Source organism: Mustela nivalis (genome assembly GCF_964662115.1).
Source record: "Mustela nivalis genome assembly, chromosome: 17".
NCBI lineage: Eukaryota > Metazoa > Chordata > Mammalia > Carnivora > Mustelidae > Mustela > Mustela nivalis.
The window spans coordinates 49,061,976-49,078,631 of NC_139036.1; the positions used below are offsets into that span (position 1 = coordinate 49,061,976).

Here is a 16,656-nt window from a genome sequence, read left to right on the forward strand (position 1 = left end):
CAAATAAATAAATAAAATATTTTTAAAATAAATAAATAAATAATAAAAATGGCTGAGATGGCAAATGTTGTGTTACATGCATGTTCTGTGTGTATGTATGTTACATGTATGTGTGTTACATGTGTGTTACCAGTTTTTAAAAAATTATTCTTTAAAAACCTGACCAGAACCTACACATCCAGCCGTGGGTGGTCTCCTTCAAACAGGACATTTTTTTTTTCCCCAAACAGTTCATTTTAGGAAGATTTAGGAGAGTATGTACCTGGGTAGCTGAATAGAGCTGACACAGCAGAACATCTCGGACTCTCCACCATGAAACTTAGGAGGGCAGGTGTGGTGGGTTTCTTCATTATCTTTACCATTTCTGATCATGGCAAATGTGTCTTGAGGATCATTTTTAATTTAGGGAAAAAATAATACCTGATGACTCCATTTCTCCATTTTTAAAATAATTATCAAGTTTAAAATGTTTATTTAGGGGACACCTGGGTGGCTCAGTGGGTTAAAGCCTCTGCCTTCAGCTCAGATCATGCTCTCAGGGTCCTGGGATAGAGCCCCGCCTCAGGATCTCTGCTCAGCAGGGAGCCTGCTTCTCCCTCTCTCTCTCTCTCTCTCTGCCTCTCTGCCTACTGTGATCTCTGTTTGTCAAATAAATAAATAAAATCTTTAAAAAAATAAAATAAAATAAAAAATAAAAAAAATAAAATGTTTGTTTAGTCCGTGTGAGGTGTGACTCTAAAAGAACAATATTTGTGATTATGGAATAGTGAGTGTGGGCTGTAAATTGTAAGAGTGTGGGTGGTAAGCTGCTTTGGAGGCAATGCTAGTCCAGGGGAGCCAGAAGTTTCCAAGGAGCAGCTAACTCAGCAGGAAGGGTAAACATACAACTTTGAATAGTACATTTTGATGATTTTCATATGCTCTAATTTGCTTACGTGCATGTGAAGAGTCTTTTAAGTTTTCAACTAAATGTGCCAAAAACATGGCGTCACTTGTCTGTTCCCATTGTTATTCCTGATACTAATTTTGAGAAAGTCACCAGGTGTTCATCAGCGAACACCTCTGCTGCTGATGTGTATGAAAGCCAAAGGTTCTTACTGCCATTAAAAGGAATAATTTCCAAACGTGTAGGGGTGGTTCTCTTTTTAGAGCATGAACTGCAGAAGTTATTTTCAAAGGAACATGATTCACTTATCAAAGTTAAACAGAGGAATGTCACTTGGTTGAATACTTGGGTGAAATGGATGGTTCAATGGAAGATAAAACTCATGGTCCGCTCTCTTAGCTTAACTGGAACGGAGGAACTACTTTCCCCCAATTATTTGCTTTGATAACCCTGAACAAGTTCTCTGATCTTGGAGATTTTTATTTATCTGTGTGGCCACGTGATAGATCTGGGTCCCCTTCCGTCATTCCTTCCAGCTTTCAGATTCAACAGAAGGCAGAGCAGGGCAGAGCAAAGAGCGTGGTCTCTGCAGTCTGACCAGCCTAGGTATGGACAGAGGTATGGATGGAGGTGTGGCTGGAGGTATGGATGGAGGTCTACCATTGACCAGCCATGCAAGCACCGATGATCCACACTGAGAAAGTGGGATAATATCCAACTCATAGGACTGTTCTGAGGACTGAACCAAAAGGCACTCCACAGATGTAATTTCTCTCTGTCCTTTGCATGTGAAATTTACCTGCTACCAGTCCAAGCTATAAAAACGGAAATCAGGGGTGCCTGGGTGTCTCAGTCTGTTGAGCATCTGACTCCTAATTTCAGCTCAGGCCATTACCTCAGGGTGGAGAGATCAAGCCCCATAATGGACTCTGCACTCAGCATAAGTCTGCTTGAAAATTCTCTCTCTCACTCTGTCCCTCCACCGGCCATATATGCATGCACTCTCTTGCAAATTAACATGTAAATAAAATCTTTTAAAGAATTTTTAAAACCAAACCAGAAACCACATTTTAAAACACTTACTTTCCAAACAGCACGTTTCATAGGATGGCCTGCTGAGGCAGACAGTGCTGGCTCTTGTATTATGTAGGTAAAAACAAGGCTATTGCAAGACTGCAGTCAGCCAAGACCTTGTGACACAGGGTAACTGCCTAGCTCTGGGATGCTATGATCAGGAGAGGCAGGGCAAGGAAATGCCACAATTTATGTAAAACACAAAGATGGAGATGGCTCAGATAAGCAGATAGCACGGTCTCTATAAACTGTTCATACAAGGTGGAAACATTTCGGCAGACATAGTGATACGTGAAACTTTGCCATTTTAACAATAAATAAATCCCCTGCCAAAAAACCACAAACAAAAATATAGGGGGACATGGGTGGCTCAGTCCCTTAAGCATCTGCCTTCGGCTCAGGTCATGATCTCAGGGTCCAGGGATTGAGCCCCACATCAGGCTCACTGCTCAGTGGGAAGTTGGCTTCTCCCTCTCCCTCTGCTCCTCCCCCTACTTGTGTACTCTCTCCCTCTCTCAAATAAATAAATAAACTCTTTAAAAAAGAGAATAAATAAATCCCACTACAATCGCTACAAGTACAAAATAGGGGAGAGTAGTGCAGAATACAAACAATCCAGCAAATAAGAGCCAAAGCATTTGAGGTTTTCGACAACTTAATTATATCCAAGTGGTGACTTCTTACTCCCTCACACGGTAAATTTTCTTTTTATTTTTTACCTTTAGGTGATCTCTGTACCCAACATGGAGCTCAAACTCACAGCCCCAAGATCAAGACGTGCACGGTCCACTGACTAAGCCAGCCAGGCACCCCAAAGTTTTCTTCTAATATACAGATTATTTTGGGGTGCAAAAATACACAAATTAGTGCTCAGAAACACCTGGATCTGGCCTTAATGCAGCAAATATAATGACTTCAATGATGCACATGTGCGTGTGTGCCCTGTAGAGGGGCGGGGACCAGTCTTTGGAGATTAGCTTCTTAGATTAGGTAGTTAAACAACATTATTATAGGCTGTCATCAAATTACATTTGTTGGGCCAATCCTACTTCTTTAGGTGATTCATTCTGGGAAAGAAACAACACCCTAAAGATTGTCAGATATCATCCAAAGGATTTAAGGGTGACTTTTTTTTCTTTGCTCAGGAACAAGAGGAATCTAGAAGGTCATGCTTTACTCAAATTTAAAAGGAGGGGGAAAAAAAAAAAAGGGGAGAGAGACATAAAAAAAAGTGAAGAGTCGTTAGATAAACTTGATCAAGAACCTATGTTAGCTACTTGTTTAGATTATGAGTCGACTTCCACTGAAGTCCAAAAAGGAATTTTAAGAGCAGGCCCCTTTTGTCTGAGGGCAGGGAAATGAAAGAATGAGTCACTGTAATACTTGATATCAAAATCTTGGTGAGGGCCAGCTTTCGTGTTTCTAAATTAACAAACAGCAGTGGGTAACGCCGTTCAGGCAGTCTGCCAGAAAGCGGTGGGGGGACCCTAGCCTCCTTCCTGTGACATGGGTAAAACCAGTGGCCAAGACAGTGTGTCCTATGCAGTGAGGCTCCCTTCTCTGGGTCTGTCATCCAGGGAGATGTGCCCAGCCTAGTGTAGTACAATCTTGCCATCCTACACAGAGACTGCTGGGATAGAGTTTAAATAGCCCATCAGTCTCCTTTGCAATAAAGCCAATGATGGCACATCTTCAGGACATCTGTCTGAGATGAATCAGGCAGAAGGTTCAACTCCCATGCAGAACCATCTCCTCCAGAATGTGTTTTCTAGGACTCATCTGGCTAACACAATTTCTCATTCAATGCACATAGAAAGCAGAAACATGTACTTGAAGCCACAAGCCAGGAAGGTCGCCAGGTACTGTTCCTTCCACTCACAGTGGCCACCGGCCTCTGTCCCCTTGGGGTGGGAAGGAGGGGTGATGGCCTCCCAGTACTCTGAAACCCTACAGTGGGCCTCAGGGCAGCTGTTCAAGCTGTGATTGCTTCTTTCCCCTAAGTATCAAGCTCTGACCTAAATTGTGGCCATTCTGATCCAAATCTGGCAGATTTTTCTTCCCACACTGCTGCAGAAGAGAACCACCTCCTTCGGAAAGCTGTCTAAAAATCAGGACAACTAGAGCCGTCTCCTTAGGACGGGGATCACAACTTTGCAGTGGACTCATAATTCAAATTCAGCACTTTCTGTCAATGGCTCTGTCTCTAAACATAGATGTCCATGTTTATCCACAGCCACCTCTATATTTTAAACAGTTTTACTGAGATGTATTTTACGTACCAACTCAAATTTTTAAAAGATTTATTTGAGAGAGAGGGAGCAAGTGTGTACATGGGGCAGGGGTGGGGGACAGAGAGAGAAACTCAAAAGCAGACTCCGTGCTGAGTGTGGAGCCTGAGGCAGGGTTCAATATAATGACCATGAGGTCACAACCTGAGCCAAAATCATGAATTGGATGCTTAACCAATTGAGCCACCCAGGTACCCCTGTCATCTATTTTAAAATGGCAGTGAGGGGCACCTGGGTGGCTCAGTCAGCTAAGCATCTGCCTTCAGCTCAGGTCATGATCTCAGGGTCCTGGGATGGAGTCTGCATTGGGCTCCCTGCTCAGTAGGGGGTGTGCTTCTCCCTCTGCCTCTGCCCTTTCCCCTGGCTCATGCTCTCTCGCTCTCAAAGAAATAAATAAAATCTTTAGAAAATGAAATAAGGGGGCACCTGGGTGGCTCAGTGGGTTAAAGCCTCTGCCTTCGGCTCAGGTCATGATCCCAGGGTCCTGGGATCGAGCCCCGCATGGGGCTCTCTGCTCAGTGGGGAGCCTGCTTTCTCCTCTCTCTCTGCCTACCTCTCTGCCTACTTGTGATCTGTCTGTCAAATAAATAAATAAAAATCTTTAAAAAAAAAAAAAAGAAAGAAAATGAAATAAAATTAAAAAATAAAATGGCAGTGAAACTTCTCTAGTGGCCTCTGGACTATAAGCGCTAGGAGAGCAGGAATTATGCCTGTCTTGTTTGCCGCTCCATCCCTAGTGCTTGGCCTAACATCTAGCACACAGTTGGAGTCCAACAAACATTTGTGATCTGAACACATCCGTTCTCCCCTGAATGCTAACCTCGATACAAGAAATAATTACTTCAAGATAAACTGTCAAGGCAAAAAGGCACCCAAGATTCCAGCTCCCTGGCAGGCACACTGTGTTTATCTGTAATTCTTTCCCCTTGAATGTGGGTGGGCCTGACCTAATCAGGCCAATCTTTTCGAAAAAGAGTCTGAAGGTCAAAGATAACACGTCAGAGAGTTCAAAGTGGCAGGTGCTGTTTTTCTACTGGACCTGTAGGGGCAAACTGCCCTGTCGTGGGCAGGGTCACATTGCAGGAAACGGCAGGTAGCCTGTAGGAGCTGGCCCCTAGCTGATGGCTGGCAAGAAAGGGGGTACAAACTGAAGTCAAGAGCCACACAAGCTTTGAAGAGACTCCAAGCTCCAGAAGTTAGTGCAGGCCAGCTAACACCTTGATTTCAACTTTGAGAGGCCCTGAACAGCCACACCATCCAGCCAAGCCATCCCAAGACTTCTGGCCTACAGAGACTGTGAAATAATAAAGGGGTATTGTTTTAAGCCACTAAGTTTGTGATAGTTTGTTACAGAGTAATAGAAACCAAATACATTCCTACAGAAGTTAGGATGAAAGCAGAATGATTACATTAACTCCCACAAAAGACTGGCCTCGAGCTTCTCAGGGGGTATGGTTGAGCAACTTTAAAATGAAGATGTTTGGGGGCGACTGAGTGGCTCAGCGGGTTAAAGCCTCTGCCTTCCGCTCAGGTCATGATCTCAGGGTTCTGGAATCGAGCCCCGCATAGGGCTCTCTGCTCAGCGGGGAGCCTGTTTCTTCCCCTCTGTTTCTGCCTGCCTCTCTGCCTACTTGTGATCTCTGTCAAATAAATAAATAAAATCTTTTTTGTTAAAAAATGAAGATGTTTGTAATATAAAAGAATCTCTAGCTTGCAAAATATCAGGTAAAACCTAAGTGGAAAAAAAAAAAAGTGTAAAACCTAAGTGAAAAAAACAAACAGTATGAAGGGAGAAACTGGGCTCAGCTTTCCAGAAATAATGCTGTTTTTATCAGCTTCCGCCCAACCATTCATTAAGCATCTACTATGTGCCAGACCAGGTTAAAGCCTCTGAGTTGCCCCATCCAGTATGGCAGCCACGAGCCACCCGTGGCCCTTGAGCACTGCAAGGTTTCTAGTGGGCACTGAAATGTGCTACAACTGGAAAATAACACAATGGATCTCAAAGACTTAGTATGAAAGAAAAATAAGTTAAACTATGTGGTATTTTCCTACGTGGGTTATAGGTTGAAAGTAATGACCGGAATGAATGACATACAAGCAAGCAAACAAGTAAGTACAGATTATGAGAAATGCTCCGACGGAAATAAGTTAAGTGCAGAGATAAAGAATAGAAGAAAACTACTTTAGATGGAGTGGTCAGGAATGACGTCACAAGAGGTGCCATTTCCACTTATAAACCCACAAGTTTGCTATAAACATTCAAGTTTTAACACATGACAGCAGCAGCGGCTGGAAGCTTCAGAGGGCTAACCCAGACCCTTGGCCAGCTGCAGGACCCTCTCACATTGTACTACTCCCACTTAGGTTCCAGGTAAACAGTGCCCACTAGAGGTGTGCAGCCCTGAGACCCTGTCTATAAGGATGAATTGTTTTTAAGTTGGAGGTATATACAGTATGAAAAGTCAAGCATCCAAGATAATGTCTTTTTCAAAGGACTTGACATTTTCCAGATACAATTTGTTCTCCAGTTTTAATATCGGTAACATAGTTGCACTTCATCTCCCATGGCGCCTACCCAGGAGGAAAAAAAAAATGTCTCCACTTGAGAATACCATAAAATTCCCAATTGCCAGCAAGAGACAGGGAGGGGGGGCAGTTGGCAATCTACAATCTGAAATTCTCCTTTTGCTCCTACAGCAGGCTGAATTTACAAAAGATATGTAAAAACTTCCTGATGGGGCGCCTGGGTGGCTCAGTATTAAGGTTAAGCCTCTGTCTTCGGCTCAGGTCCTAGTCTCAGGGTCCTGGGATGGAGCCCCACATGTGGCTCTCTGCTCAGTGGGGAGGCTGCTTCCCCCTCTTTCTCTGCCTGCCTCCCTGCCTACTTGTGACCTCTCTCTGTCAAAAAAATAAATAAAATCTTAAAAACAAAACAAAACAAAACAAAAAAAAAACCACCTTCCTGACTTCTTGGTACAAATCAGCTGATGTCTATACCTGTCTTTTTTTCCAAACAGGGGCAGAAGTGTTAGCTAGTTTCCAAAAAAGTTTCCCCGAGTTATTTGACCATATAAACCTCCAGGCAACAGAAAGCAGGCCAAAGCCCACACAGGCCAACCAGTGGCACCTGTGCCCTCACTCAGGCGGCTAAAGCAATGAACCTCGACGTACTTTTCCAGTAATCACTGCCCCTGAAAAACACGTTTACTGCCTGTCACTGTGCACAGTTTTATAGTAAAAAAAAAAAAAAAAAAAAAAAAAGAACTTTGTGAACCCTTCCCCCTATACACACACTTTCCAAACTGACACTTTGGGGCAAGGGGTGGGGGTACAGCAGATTGTAAAGGGACTGATGAAACACTATTAATTTTTTAAAACCTGCTTACAAAAAAACAGTATTCTCTGTTCACCTGAAATGAGAGCTTTTCTGAAAAGAAGAAGTATTACTCACTTAACCAGACACAAAGTTTTTAAGTTGGTTTTTAAGTGCCTCAGGGACTCAGTCTCTAAAGAAGCAAAAGTTAATTACCACCCACTTTTAACTAAGATTTCATTAACAATAACGCCCATTTTTTTCAAGGCCCAGAATCTGTTTCCCCTCACCGGCAGACATTCTCACCCAAATCACGGGATTAGGGTTTGGGGGGAGGGGGAGGTAGGCAGCGTCCTTCACACACAAAGTCAATTTCACTGACTGGCCTGCCAGCGCAGCATCTGCTCCCTGTTGTCCGTTCCATTAAGGGGAGAAAGCTTTGCACTTACCCATTAACCCGCCCACGTGGCCCTCCTGACCAGCAAGGGAACTGTGCAAGATAACTGGGCTTGAGGAACGTGGTTCTGACTGTCGGACAGGCAAAGGAAGCTACCAGGATCATCCAAGAAATCAAACTCATGACCTTGGCCTCGGTCCCTCCCAGCTAGGCTAGGAGTCAGGGGGAAAAAAAAAAAGTCAAAAGAGTACTTGTTCTTTTCTTTTTTTTTTTTTTTAAAGATTTTATTTATTTATTTGACAGACGGAGATCACAAGTAAGCAGAGAGGCAGGCAGAGAGAGAGGAAGGGAAGCCGACTCCTGGCTGAGCAGAGAGCCCAATGCCGGACTCGATCCCAGCACTCTGGGATCATGACCTGAGCTGAAGGCAGAGGCCTGAACCTACTGAGTCACCCAGACACCCCAAGAGTACTTGTTCTTAAAAAACATTCTCAAAATTATGTTCCTGAGGAACCCTGGGGGACGTATGTGAGATTAAACCAGGGAACCTTTATTCTTTATATTTGAGAGTATCACTTTGTACAAAAATCAGTGGCAATGCCAGTATCAAACTTAAACTCTCTTACCCGAAAGAATTTCTGCCCCAATATTTGCAGGCGCATTTCATGAAAATTGTTTGAAACGGAATAAGCAGCATTATTGGGCATTCTGGAATCTCCATTTAGGTCATTCCAGAGTTGGCACCATCCCAATCCCAAATCTGTTCTCAGAAATGTGCGCAAGAAAATTCTCCCGGGACCCAGGGGAGCCAGGATAAAGTGTACTGGCTCCCGGCCAGGGCAAAGAACAAAATAATATTCTGTATTAAAAAGTTGTTTTTCTTTCCTTTCCTTTCTTTCTGTCTCTTCTTTTCTTGGAGGGGAGGGAATTGTTTCTATTTTTCATTGTGCCACGAATCCCTGAGGACCGCAAATAAATCCCTAAAAGTATGCCCATTAACGTTAATGCAGTCAGAACAGGAACTGTTAAGACACCAAAGCAAGTAATGAAAACAAAAGGATTTCTGCCTAAATATTAGGATGTGCTTAGCTCTTGAAACTGCTGATCTTACTGATAAGGACTGGATGGGGTGGGGTCATCTTCAGACTGCTCCTCGGAGTCCTGAACGGAGTCCTGAACGGAGTCCTGAACGTGGGTGAGGTCTGGGATGCTGGCAGCACCAAGAGGCAGCACCAAAGAGAGGTTTGGGTCAAATCGGCCTTGAACGTCACGGTAATCTTGGAGCCATGCATCCAAAAGAAGCCGCCCCAAATAAATACACAATCCAAGGAAAACCAGTAGACTTGTTATACAGGAGCAGCTTCAGATAGAGCCCCCAGCCTTCCCTCTGGTCAGCTGACCAGATGTCCCCTAAGTAGATGGAAGGTCAGAGTCCGTCCCCAAGCCACCTTCAGCTAGAGACTACTTGGGATGCTTAGTGGCCCGGCTTTGCATAGAGGGCTTAGGGAGAAGTATTTCCTTCCAGCAAGGAAACTCCCCAGAGGAGGAAAAGTGGGAGAAAGCCTGGCCTACAATATAAAACAGCTCTGCACCAGAAATCAGAAGACCCAGGCTCTGGCCTAGACCTTGACCTTGGCTTTGAGATGGACAACGAACTGGATCTTCCATGACCACAGTCTCCTTCACAAAACGAAATGGCTCAACTACAGAAGACCTCCACTAGCTCTTCCAAGTCTAAAGTGAAAAAACCTTCATGTCCAAAATGTTCCAAATGCAGATGGCAACAACCCGTCTCTTTAGAGCCAACTATCAGCCCCCAGGAACCTTTACTGTTTAGAACTTCCCAATGAATGGGCCTATATTCAGTTCAGAGAGGACACTGAACATAAATGAAGAAACAGTTCCAATGAAGTTTTTTATTAAAATTAATCCGTGAGATGTTACCTCTTAAAATTCTTCATTCGGAAATTGTCTAAAAAAAAAAAAAAAAAAAAAAAAAACAGAACAAAACAGAACACCAACACTCTGATCTAGACTGATCTAGACTGTGGTTGAGCTTTATTTTCTTTATGCCCCAACACTGCTCCTCTTTCCTGGAACTAGGGAACATTTTATGAGTTAAAATAAGGCCTAGAGAAATAGTAGAATCCAGTACCCTCTACAACAATTGAAAAGATCTTTGATTTTTCATTAAGTTGATAGTGTTGACTTTATTTTCAAGAACGGTTTTTTCCTTTTTCTGTATTAAATAATACCAGCGACAGGCAAGGACCAGTAGGAAGAAAACCAATGTGTTTTTACCATGGCTCTGGTTGTGGCTGGGCTACTAATTAGTTCTGTGACCTGGTGCACATGACTTAACCCTTCTGACTCAGTTTACAAATCTGCAAAATGTGGATAACAGCGCAGGAGTTCTCCTTACGCTCCCCCCCACCAGGAGTTAAACAAGATAAGGCCAGGGAAGAAGAATGGACACAGTGTTGGCTCTCTCACTAACCCTGTTCATTTTCAAAAATGTGGGCAATCCTGACTAACCATGGGGGTTTGACAGAAAAAAATTCCTGAAGTACTGTGTAGACAGAATCAGGGCCGAAGCAAATAATGCCTTGAAGCAAAAGCTAGGTTTCCAAGAAGAGTCTGCCTAAATTGATGGTAACCGTCTTCTTTGAAGACACTGTCAAGTTCCTTCCCAGTTTTTAATGTTAAGGATAGGGGCGCCTGGGTGGCTCAGTTGGTTAAGTGTCTGTCTGCCTTTGGCTCAGGTCATGATCCCACAGTTCCTGGGATAGAGACCCACTTCAGGCTCCCTGCTCAGTAGGGAGCCTGCTTCTCCCTCTCCATCTGTGTGCGTGTGTACGCTTGCTCTATCACTCTGTCTCTCAAATAAATAAAATCTGTTTAAAAAAATAATGTTAAGCGCAGCAGGACACAGCTTAAGGGGGGGATGGTGGACACAGGGGATTTACTACCAGTCGGACTCCAGGAATCCAACCTCTAGTGCACGGGGTCAAGTTCCTCACCTATCACCTGGCTTGGAAAATCTGAAATCCTATCAGTTTGGAACCTCTATCAATCTAAACTGACCCCTGCTTCCCTAACCATGTGGAAAACTAACTTCAAAACATAACTTTTTAAGAAACTGAATCATGGGAGCACCTGGGTGGTTCAGTGCGTTAAGCCTCTGCCTTCGGCTGGGGTCATGATCTCAGGGTCCTGGGATCCAGCCCAGCATTGGCTCTCTACTCAGCGGGGAGCCTACCCACCCCCCCACCTTCCTCTCTGCTTACTTGTGATCTTTGTCAAATAAAACAAATAAAATCTTAAGAAAAAAGAAACTGAATCATGCTTTTAGTCCAAATGAATTACACATTAATTAAATCATAATTATACATTCTATTACATGCAGAGCCTGATTTCATTTGCCAATTAAGAAGGGGGGGGGTCCTCCACCTGCACATTCGAAAGTGATTACTTCACCCTGAAGTGGTGGGTATTTTGGCAGCATAGATAAATAAATAAATACATTGCTTAAGACCTGTGCCTGAATGTTCAGGAAAAGTCTGCGAAGAAAACCAACTAGGAGAAAGAGAAGCAAAATATTTCGAACCTAGTAAGAAGATTCTAGAACTCGTTCTTTTCTTGACTCTCATCTCCGTTTGGGGGCGTTTCCTGCAATACCAACATTACTCCTGGATCCCAAACTCCTCTCAACAAATAAAGTCACTGGGGAGAGCCGAAGCGCACACACCTCCAGGCTGAACAGCTCGGGCTCCGCTGCCCGCTGCCCGGGGAGGGTCGGAAGAGCTCAACCTTTCCCGCAAGTACTCTGGTTAACCGGGGTCACTCATGTGCCTCCCCCACTGCCCTACACAGCTGCGTGCCCCTCCTCCACTTGATTCACATGGTCGGGGTGCACCCCCCAAACCTTAACGCCATCCACATGGAATCCATCCTTCAAGACTCTACTCCAGAGTCACCTCCTCAAACGCTGAACAAGCTGGAACCCTAAGATGACCATTCTGGAGGGGGTTGACCTTTCTCTTCCGTACGTAGTCAGTGTTCCTGGGATGGATGTTTTGTCAACTCAGAACTACTCTGATCTTGCCTTGGATTGCCTTAACACCTGATCCAGGTAAGACAACCCCCCCTCGGGGGGAGCACAGTCACTTTATCGGTTAAATACCCCCCCCCCCAAAGCACCTATCCCCTTCCATAAGGTAATGACTCAATACCATACCCGATAGATTAAATGCTCTGTATTTAAGCATAAACACTGTTTGGCTCGCCGGCTTCCTTGGCACACTAAACCACACTAGTAAGTTTCAAATTTCCCTGATTGGCTTCACGCTTCCTTGCTGTCCCTGGACAGGCGCTAAGCCATTGTGAAAGCACCGAAAAGGTAGGGAGGAGAGGGGGAAGAAGGGGAAGCCGGGGCCTGGATAGTCCTCACTGAGTCATCATTTCCTGAGTGATGGAGCTTGCTGCTTCGGGGGATCTGGAGAGGGGAACCGGAGCAGCGGGTGGAGGACGAGCCCCCGCCCCTCACCCCCCCCCCGCGCCCGCCCTGCAGCGGGAGCACCCGGAGCCCGCGCCGGGCCCGCACCCACGTGCTGGAGCGCCCTCCTGTGGCCGCGCCGCAGTCCCCGCTGCTCCCGGCTCGCCCGCAGACCACGCTCCCCGCCGCTAAAGAAACAAGAGACGCAGAAAGTTTCCTAGCCAGGCGGTTTGCGAAAGGTCGAGGCCAGGTCTGGGAGCCTCTATGCGCGGGCGTGGCGGGAGCGGCGCCCAGGCTGGCGACGACCGCGAGAAGTCCGGGCCCAGGAGGACTCCCTTAGGGCTCCGAGGTGCCCCCCAGCGGGGCACGGGGCCTGGAGATCCTGAGGGCAAAGGCTTCTCCCGTACCCAGACCTTACAGCAAAACGCGGGAGCGGAGCCAGGGCCCAAGCCAGGACGGGGTGCCTCTGTCCCCCACCCCCAAGCTACCAGTACACGCTTGGGGCGCCTGGGTTTGCCTTAATCATTTTATTAATTGGAGGGAGGGGCGCGCCAATTCCCTTTGGTGCATCCGGATCCCCAGGAATAAGGGCTCTGGGTGACCCCCAAGACTCCACCTAGAGTCTACCGCCCCACCCAACGCCGCCCTCCCCCGCTGGGGTGACAAGTGGAAACAGCAACTCCCCTCTTTCCTCCCCTCCAGCCTTCTGGCTTGGGGTAATGCTCCAGCAGGGTTTCCCTGTCGCCCGCAGAGGACCCGCCGACCTGGAGGCGGCAGCGGGGTACGCGGCGCCCTGAGGCTGGGGGCCGGGAGCAGGCGAGGCCGGGCCCGGCGCGGCGCTTACCTCGTCCACGGTGAGCGGCATGCAGATCCGGTATTCCTTCAGCAGCATGGTCCTGCCGGCCGCGCGCCCCCGGGGCGGGAAGCGGGGGGCGCCCCCCAAACCAACAAAGCTGCCGCCCAGGCGCAGGGCAGGGCGCCGGGAGCCCTGCGCTCGGAGCCGGCCGGCGAAGCAGCCCCGGCGGTGCGCTCAGCTCCTGTTTTCCTCCCCTCCGCCGGAGAGCATGTCAAGGTTCGGGTCCGGGTGTTCGGGGCTCCCCCGCCTTCTTCCTCGCCGAGCTCGGTCCTCCCGGAACGCGGTGTTGGAAAGTCTGGGAGGGACCAGGGAGGGAGGAGGGAGACCCGCTGGGAACCGCTCAGATCGGTAGCCCCGGGCGGTAGGAGCGGCCGCCGGATCAGGACATGCCCGCAGGCGGGCCGGGGAGATAAAAAGAGAGATTTCCGAAAATTAAAACGAATGCACAAAAGTCACCCGCTCGATCCGCCTCCGAAAGCAGACATGAACCTGGCGACCCCCCCCCCTTCTCCGGCGGGTCTGCCAATGCTAATGTCACCAGGAACACATTGCAGCCGGAGCTGGAGATGCTGACTTTCCAGACAAAGGCTCGATCGACTCCTCTCCCCGGGCGGTAAACAAGATTTCCTGCTCTTTTTAGGGCCGGTCCCCGAGGCGCTCCAGGGCTCGCAGCGGGAGAAAAAGGAAGCCGCCGCCGCTGCCGCCGCCCGGCTCAGTCGGGCTGGGGCCCGGGGTTCCTCCAACCTGAGCTCGCGGCGGCGAGGGGCGGGCGAGAGGAAGCTGGCGCCTTCCGCGCACGTCCCCTCCCCCGAGTCCCTCGGCTCCCCGCGCGCCGTGCGTGCCCGCGAGTTTGCAGCCACCGCGCCGGGGCCGGAGAGTCCGCGCGGAGCTGCAGTGTGCCTCGGGCCGGGGAGGTGGGTGCGGGAGGAGCGAGCGCCAGCGAGGCTGACATCAGCAGCGGCCGCGGTGGGGAGGGTAGCCCCATCCGGCCAATGGGGAAATGGCAAAGAATGTGGAGGATTTAAACAAAACAGCATGTCTCTCCCCGGCTCCTGCCAGACGGCAGGGCTGCCCCGGAGCCGAGCCCGGCCGGCCCTGGCGACGAGGATCGGGAAAGGGGTCTTCCCTGGCTCCTTTACCCTCGGAATCTGTTCTCTAGACGTTCCCTGGGTGCCAAGGGTGCTCTGTCCGCCCCCCACCCCCACCCCGCGTAGCTTCTGGTTTCCAGGTGCATCCTTGTTTCTTGACCTTTGGAGAAGGTCTTTACAGAGCGTTTTCACTTTGGTCCGGGGAGCACACCCAGTGCTGGAGAGGCGATGGGTTTTGGGTGCCTGAGACCCAACTCTTGCCTGGTTTCCTGACCGGTTTCGGAGAGCGAATCCTGGATAACTGGGAAGTGCCACAGCGTGGAAGAAAAGGAAGCCCCCCCGGACCAGAGGGAACGTGAGGCGGAGGTCGCCTTTCCAGCTCTCCTGGCCTGCTCTGCTGTCCGACCGCAGCCTTCTCGGGGCAGCAAAAGGACGTTTTCCTGTCAGCACTCCTAAGTTCAAAAAGTCACAGTGAAATGTCAATGAAAATGCCTGGAGTGTTGGTACTTCATCCATATTAAACAGATCCCTCATTTTAACCACAAGAGGCACATTCTTCAGTTACTCAGGAAGCTGCAAGTAACTGCTGAAGTCTGTTTTTCATTTGTCTGGTATTTTTAAGCTTGTTTTTCTGAAAAGTTGCTGGATGAAAAATGCCTCGTTTGCCTCTATGCAGAATAACCTGCAAACATCATCTTTTCTCAGAAAAATATGTGTGCGGTGCAGCCCTGCAGCTACTCATGGAGCTTGGATGGTGCTCCAGATGGTCTCGATATTATAGTATTTAAAATTGTGATTAATAAAGAAATAACCAGTGGAACTCTGGTGGGCCGTGGCGAAAATCACGCAGATGGCTGGAGAGAATTTATAACTGTGTGAACATGATACAAAGCCTTACAGAAAAACAACTCCCTATATCCAGCTTATATTTTAGGGAAAACTATTCTCTAGATAAATGCTTCCCAGAGTTGGCTCAGAAATATTCACAGCAACTAATTAAAGCTAAACCGAATTCCTCGAGGTGGAAAAATCTAAATCTGACACTGTAGTGGTGAATAATAACACATTGAAAGCCTGTGATACGGAAAGAAGCTCAAGCTGTTTTTCCTTTTTTCCCTACTTCTTACTTGAAAACAAGTGTAGTGGTTTCGCTTTCTGGCGCCCGATCCTCCGCAAAGGCAGCTAGGCAATGCACTGGCTAAGCCACACATACACACGCACAGGACAGCAGAGCCCTGTGGATATATTCCTAGCTTCCTAGATGTTTCCCGAGGTTGATTCTGTAACTGTGTTTACTGAAATTCTTATTGTGGTTGAGGAACTACCTCTCCTCATTTCCCAGATGGCAAATCAGGCTCTATGTGCTTCTCTCTTGACTCTGCCAGGCTGCCTAAACTTCCTTTTCACTGAGCTCATCCGCGTGCCTGGTCACATTAATCTTGTTCAAGCACAGCTCTAATCCTGCCACCTTTAGAACCTCACACTCACTCTCTGTGGCCTACCGAGCCAGTCAAAATTCCTTGGCAGGGAGATCAAGACTCTGAATGTACCTTTCCCCTGCTAGTCGGTTACCTGTCCTCCCCCACCCTCACTGCAACCAGGTGAGACCAATCTGTTGGCGGGAGAAGGTTTCCACTTTACCCTTGACCCTTCTCCCGCCATTGCCTCCCCCGCTCCATTCCCCCAGGACACCATTTTTCAGCAATCTGTTTTTGGAAAAGTGATTTCTGATGGCAGTGTTGGAGGGGAGAGGACAGAAGGATACCAGAAGCAGGAGTATTAGAATACCATAGAAGACAGATGGGGAGGGTCTGCATTAAACTGCCCCGAAAGAAAAGACGATGAATTTTTTAAAGATTCGGTAAGGACTTGAGGACAGATTGGTTTTCACTACAACAACGCTTGGGGGAGGGGAGGGCAAAGGGAGAGCTTATTCATTCATAACTCATTCACACAAAGGGGAGAGAGCGCCATCTACTGGTCGGATGCGTGGCTTAAAGTGTTTGAAGTCCCCCCCCCTCTTCAGCCAAGAATTGTTTCTTTTCAACCAGTGGAATCTCCAATATCTACTTCCAAAGAGCTTTGAAGGTGCTGCTATTCATCATTAAGAAGAGTAGTAATGGGGGCGCCTGGGTGGCTCAGTGGGTTAAGGCCTCTGCTTTCGGCTCAGGTCATGATCCCAGGGTCCTGGGATCGAGCCCCACATCGGGCTCTCTGCTCACCAGGGAGCCTGCTTCCCCCTCTCTCTCTGCCTGC

The 16,656-nt window shown here is 47.8% G+C and overlaps 1 protein-coding gene across 2 annotated transcripts in view; it reads right to left on the minus strand.

The window, feature by feature from the left end:
- PITPNC1 (phosphatidylinositol transfer protein cytoplasmic 1) overlaps positions 1–14,347 on the minus strand; it is a 255,386-nt gene extending 241,039 nt beyond the window's left edge. Inside the window, exon 1 of one of the 2 annotated variants that reach the window (XM_082706740.1) lies at positions 13,301–14,347. In XM_082706740.1, coding sequence (XP_082562866.1) covers positions 13,301–13,348 — 48 coding nt within the window. In that variant the 5' untranslated portion in view covers positions 13,349–14,347. The remainder of the gene's footprint in view (positions 1–13,300) is intronic. The other variant, XM_082706741.1, reaches the window with a different exon arrangement.
- Positions 14,348–16,656: the final 2,309 nt, after the last annotated feature.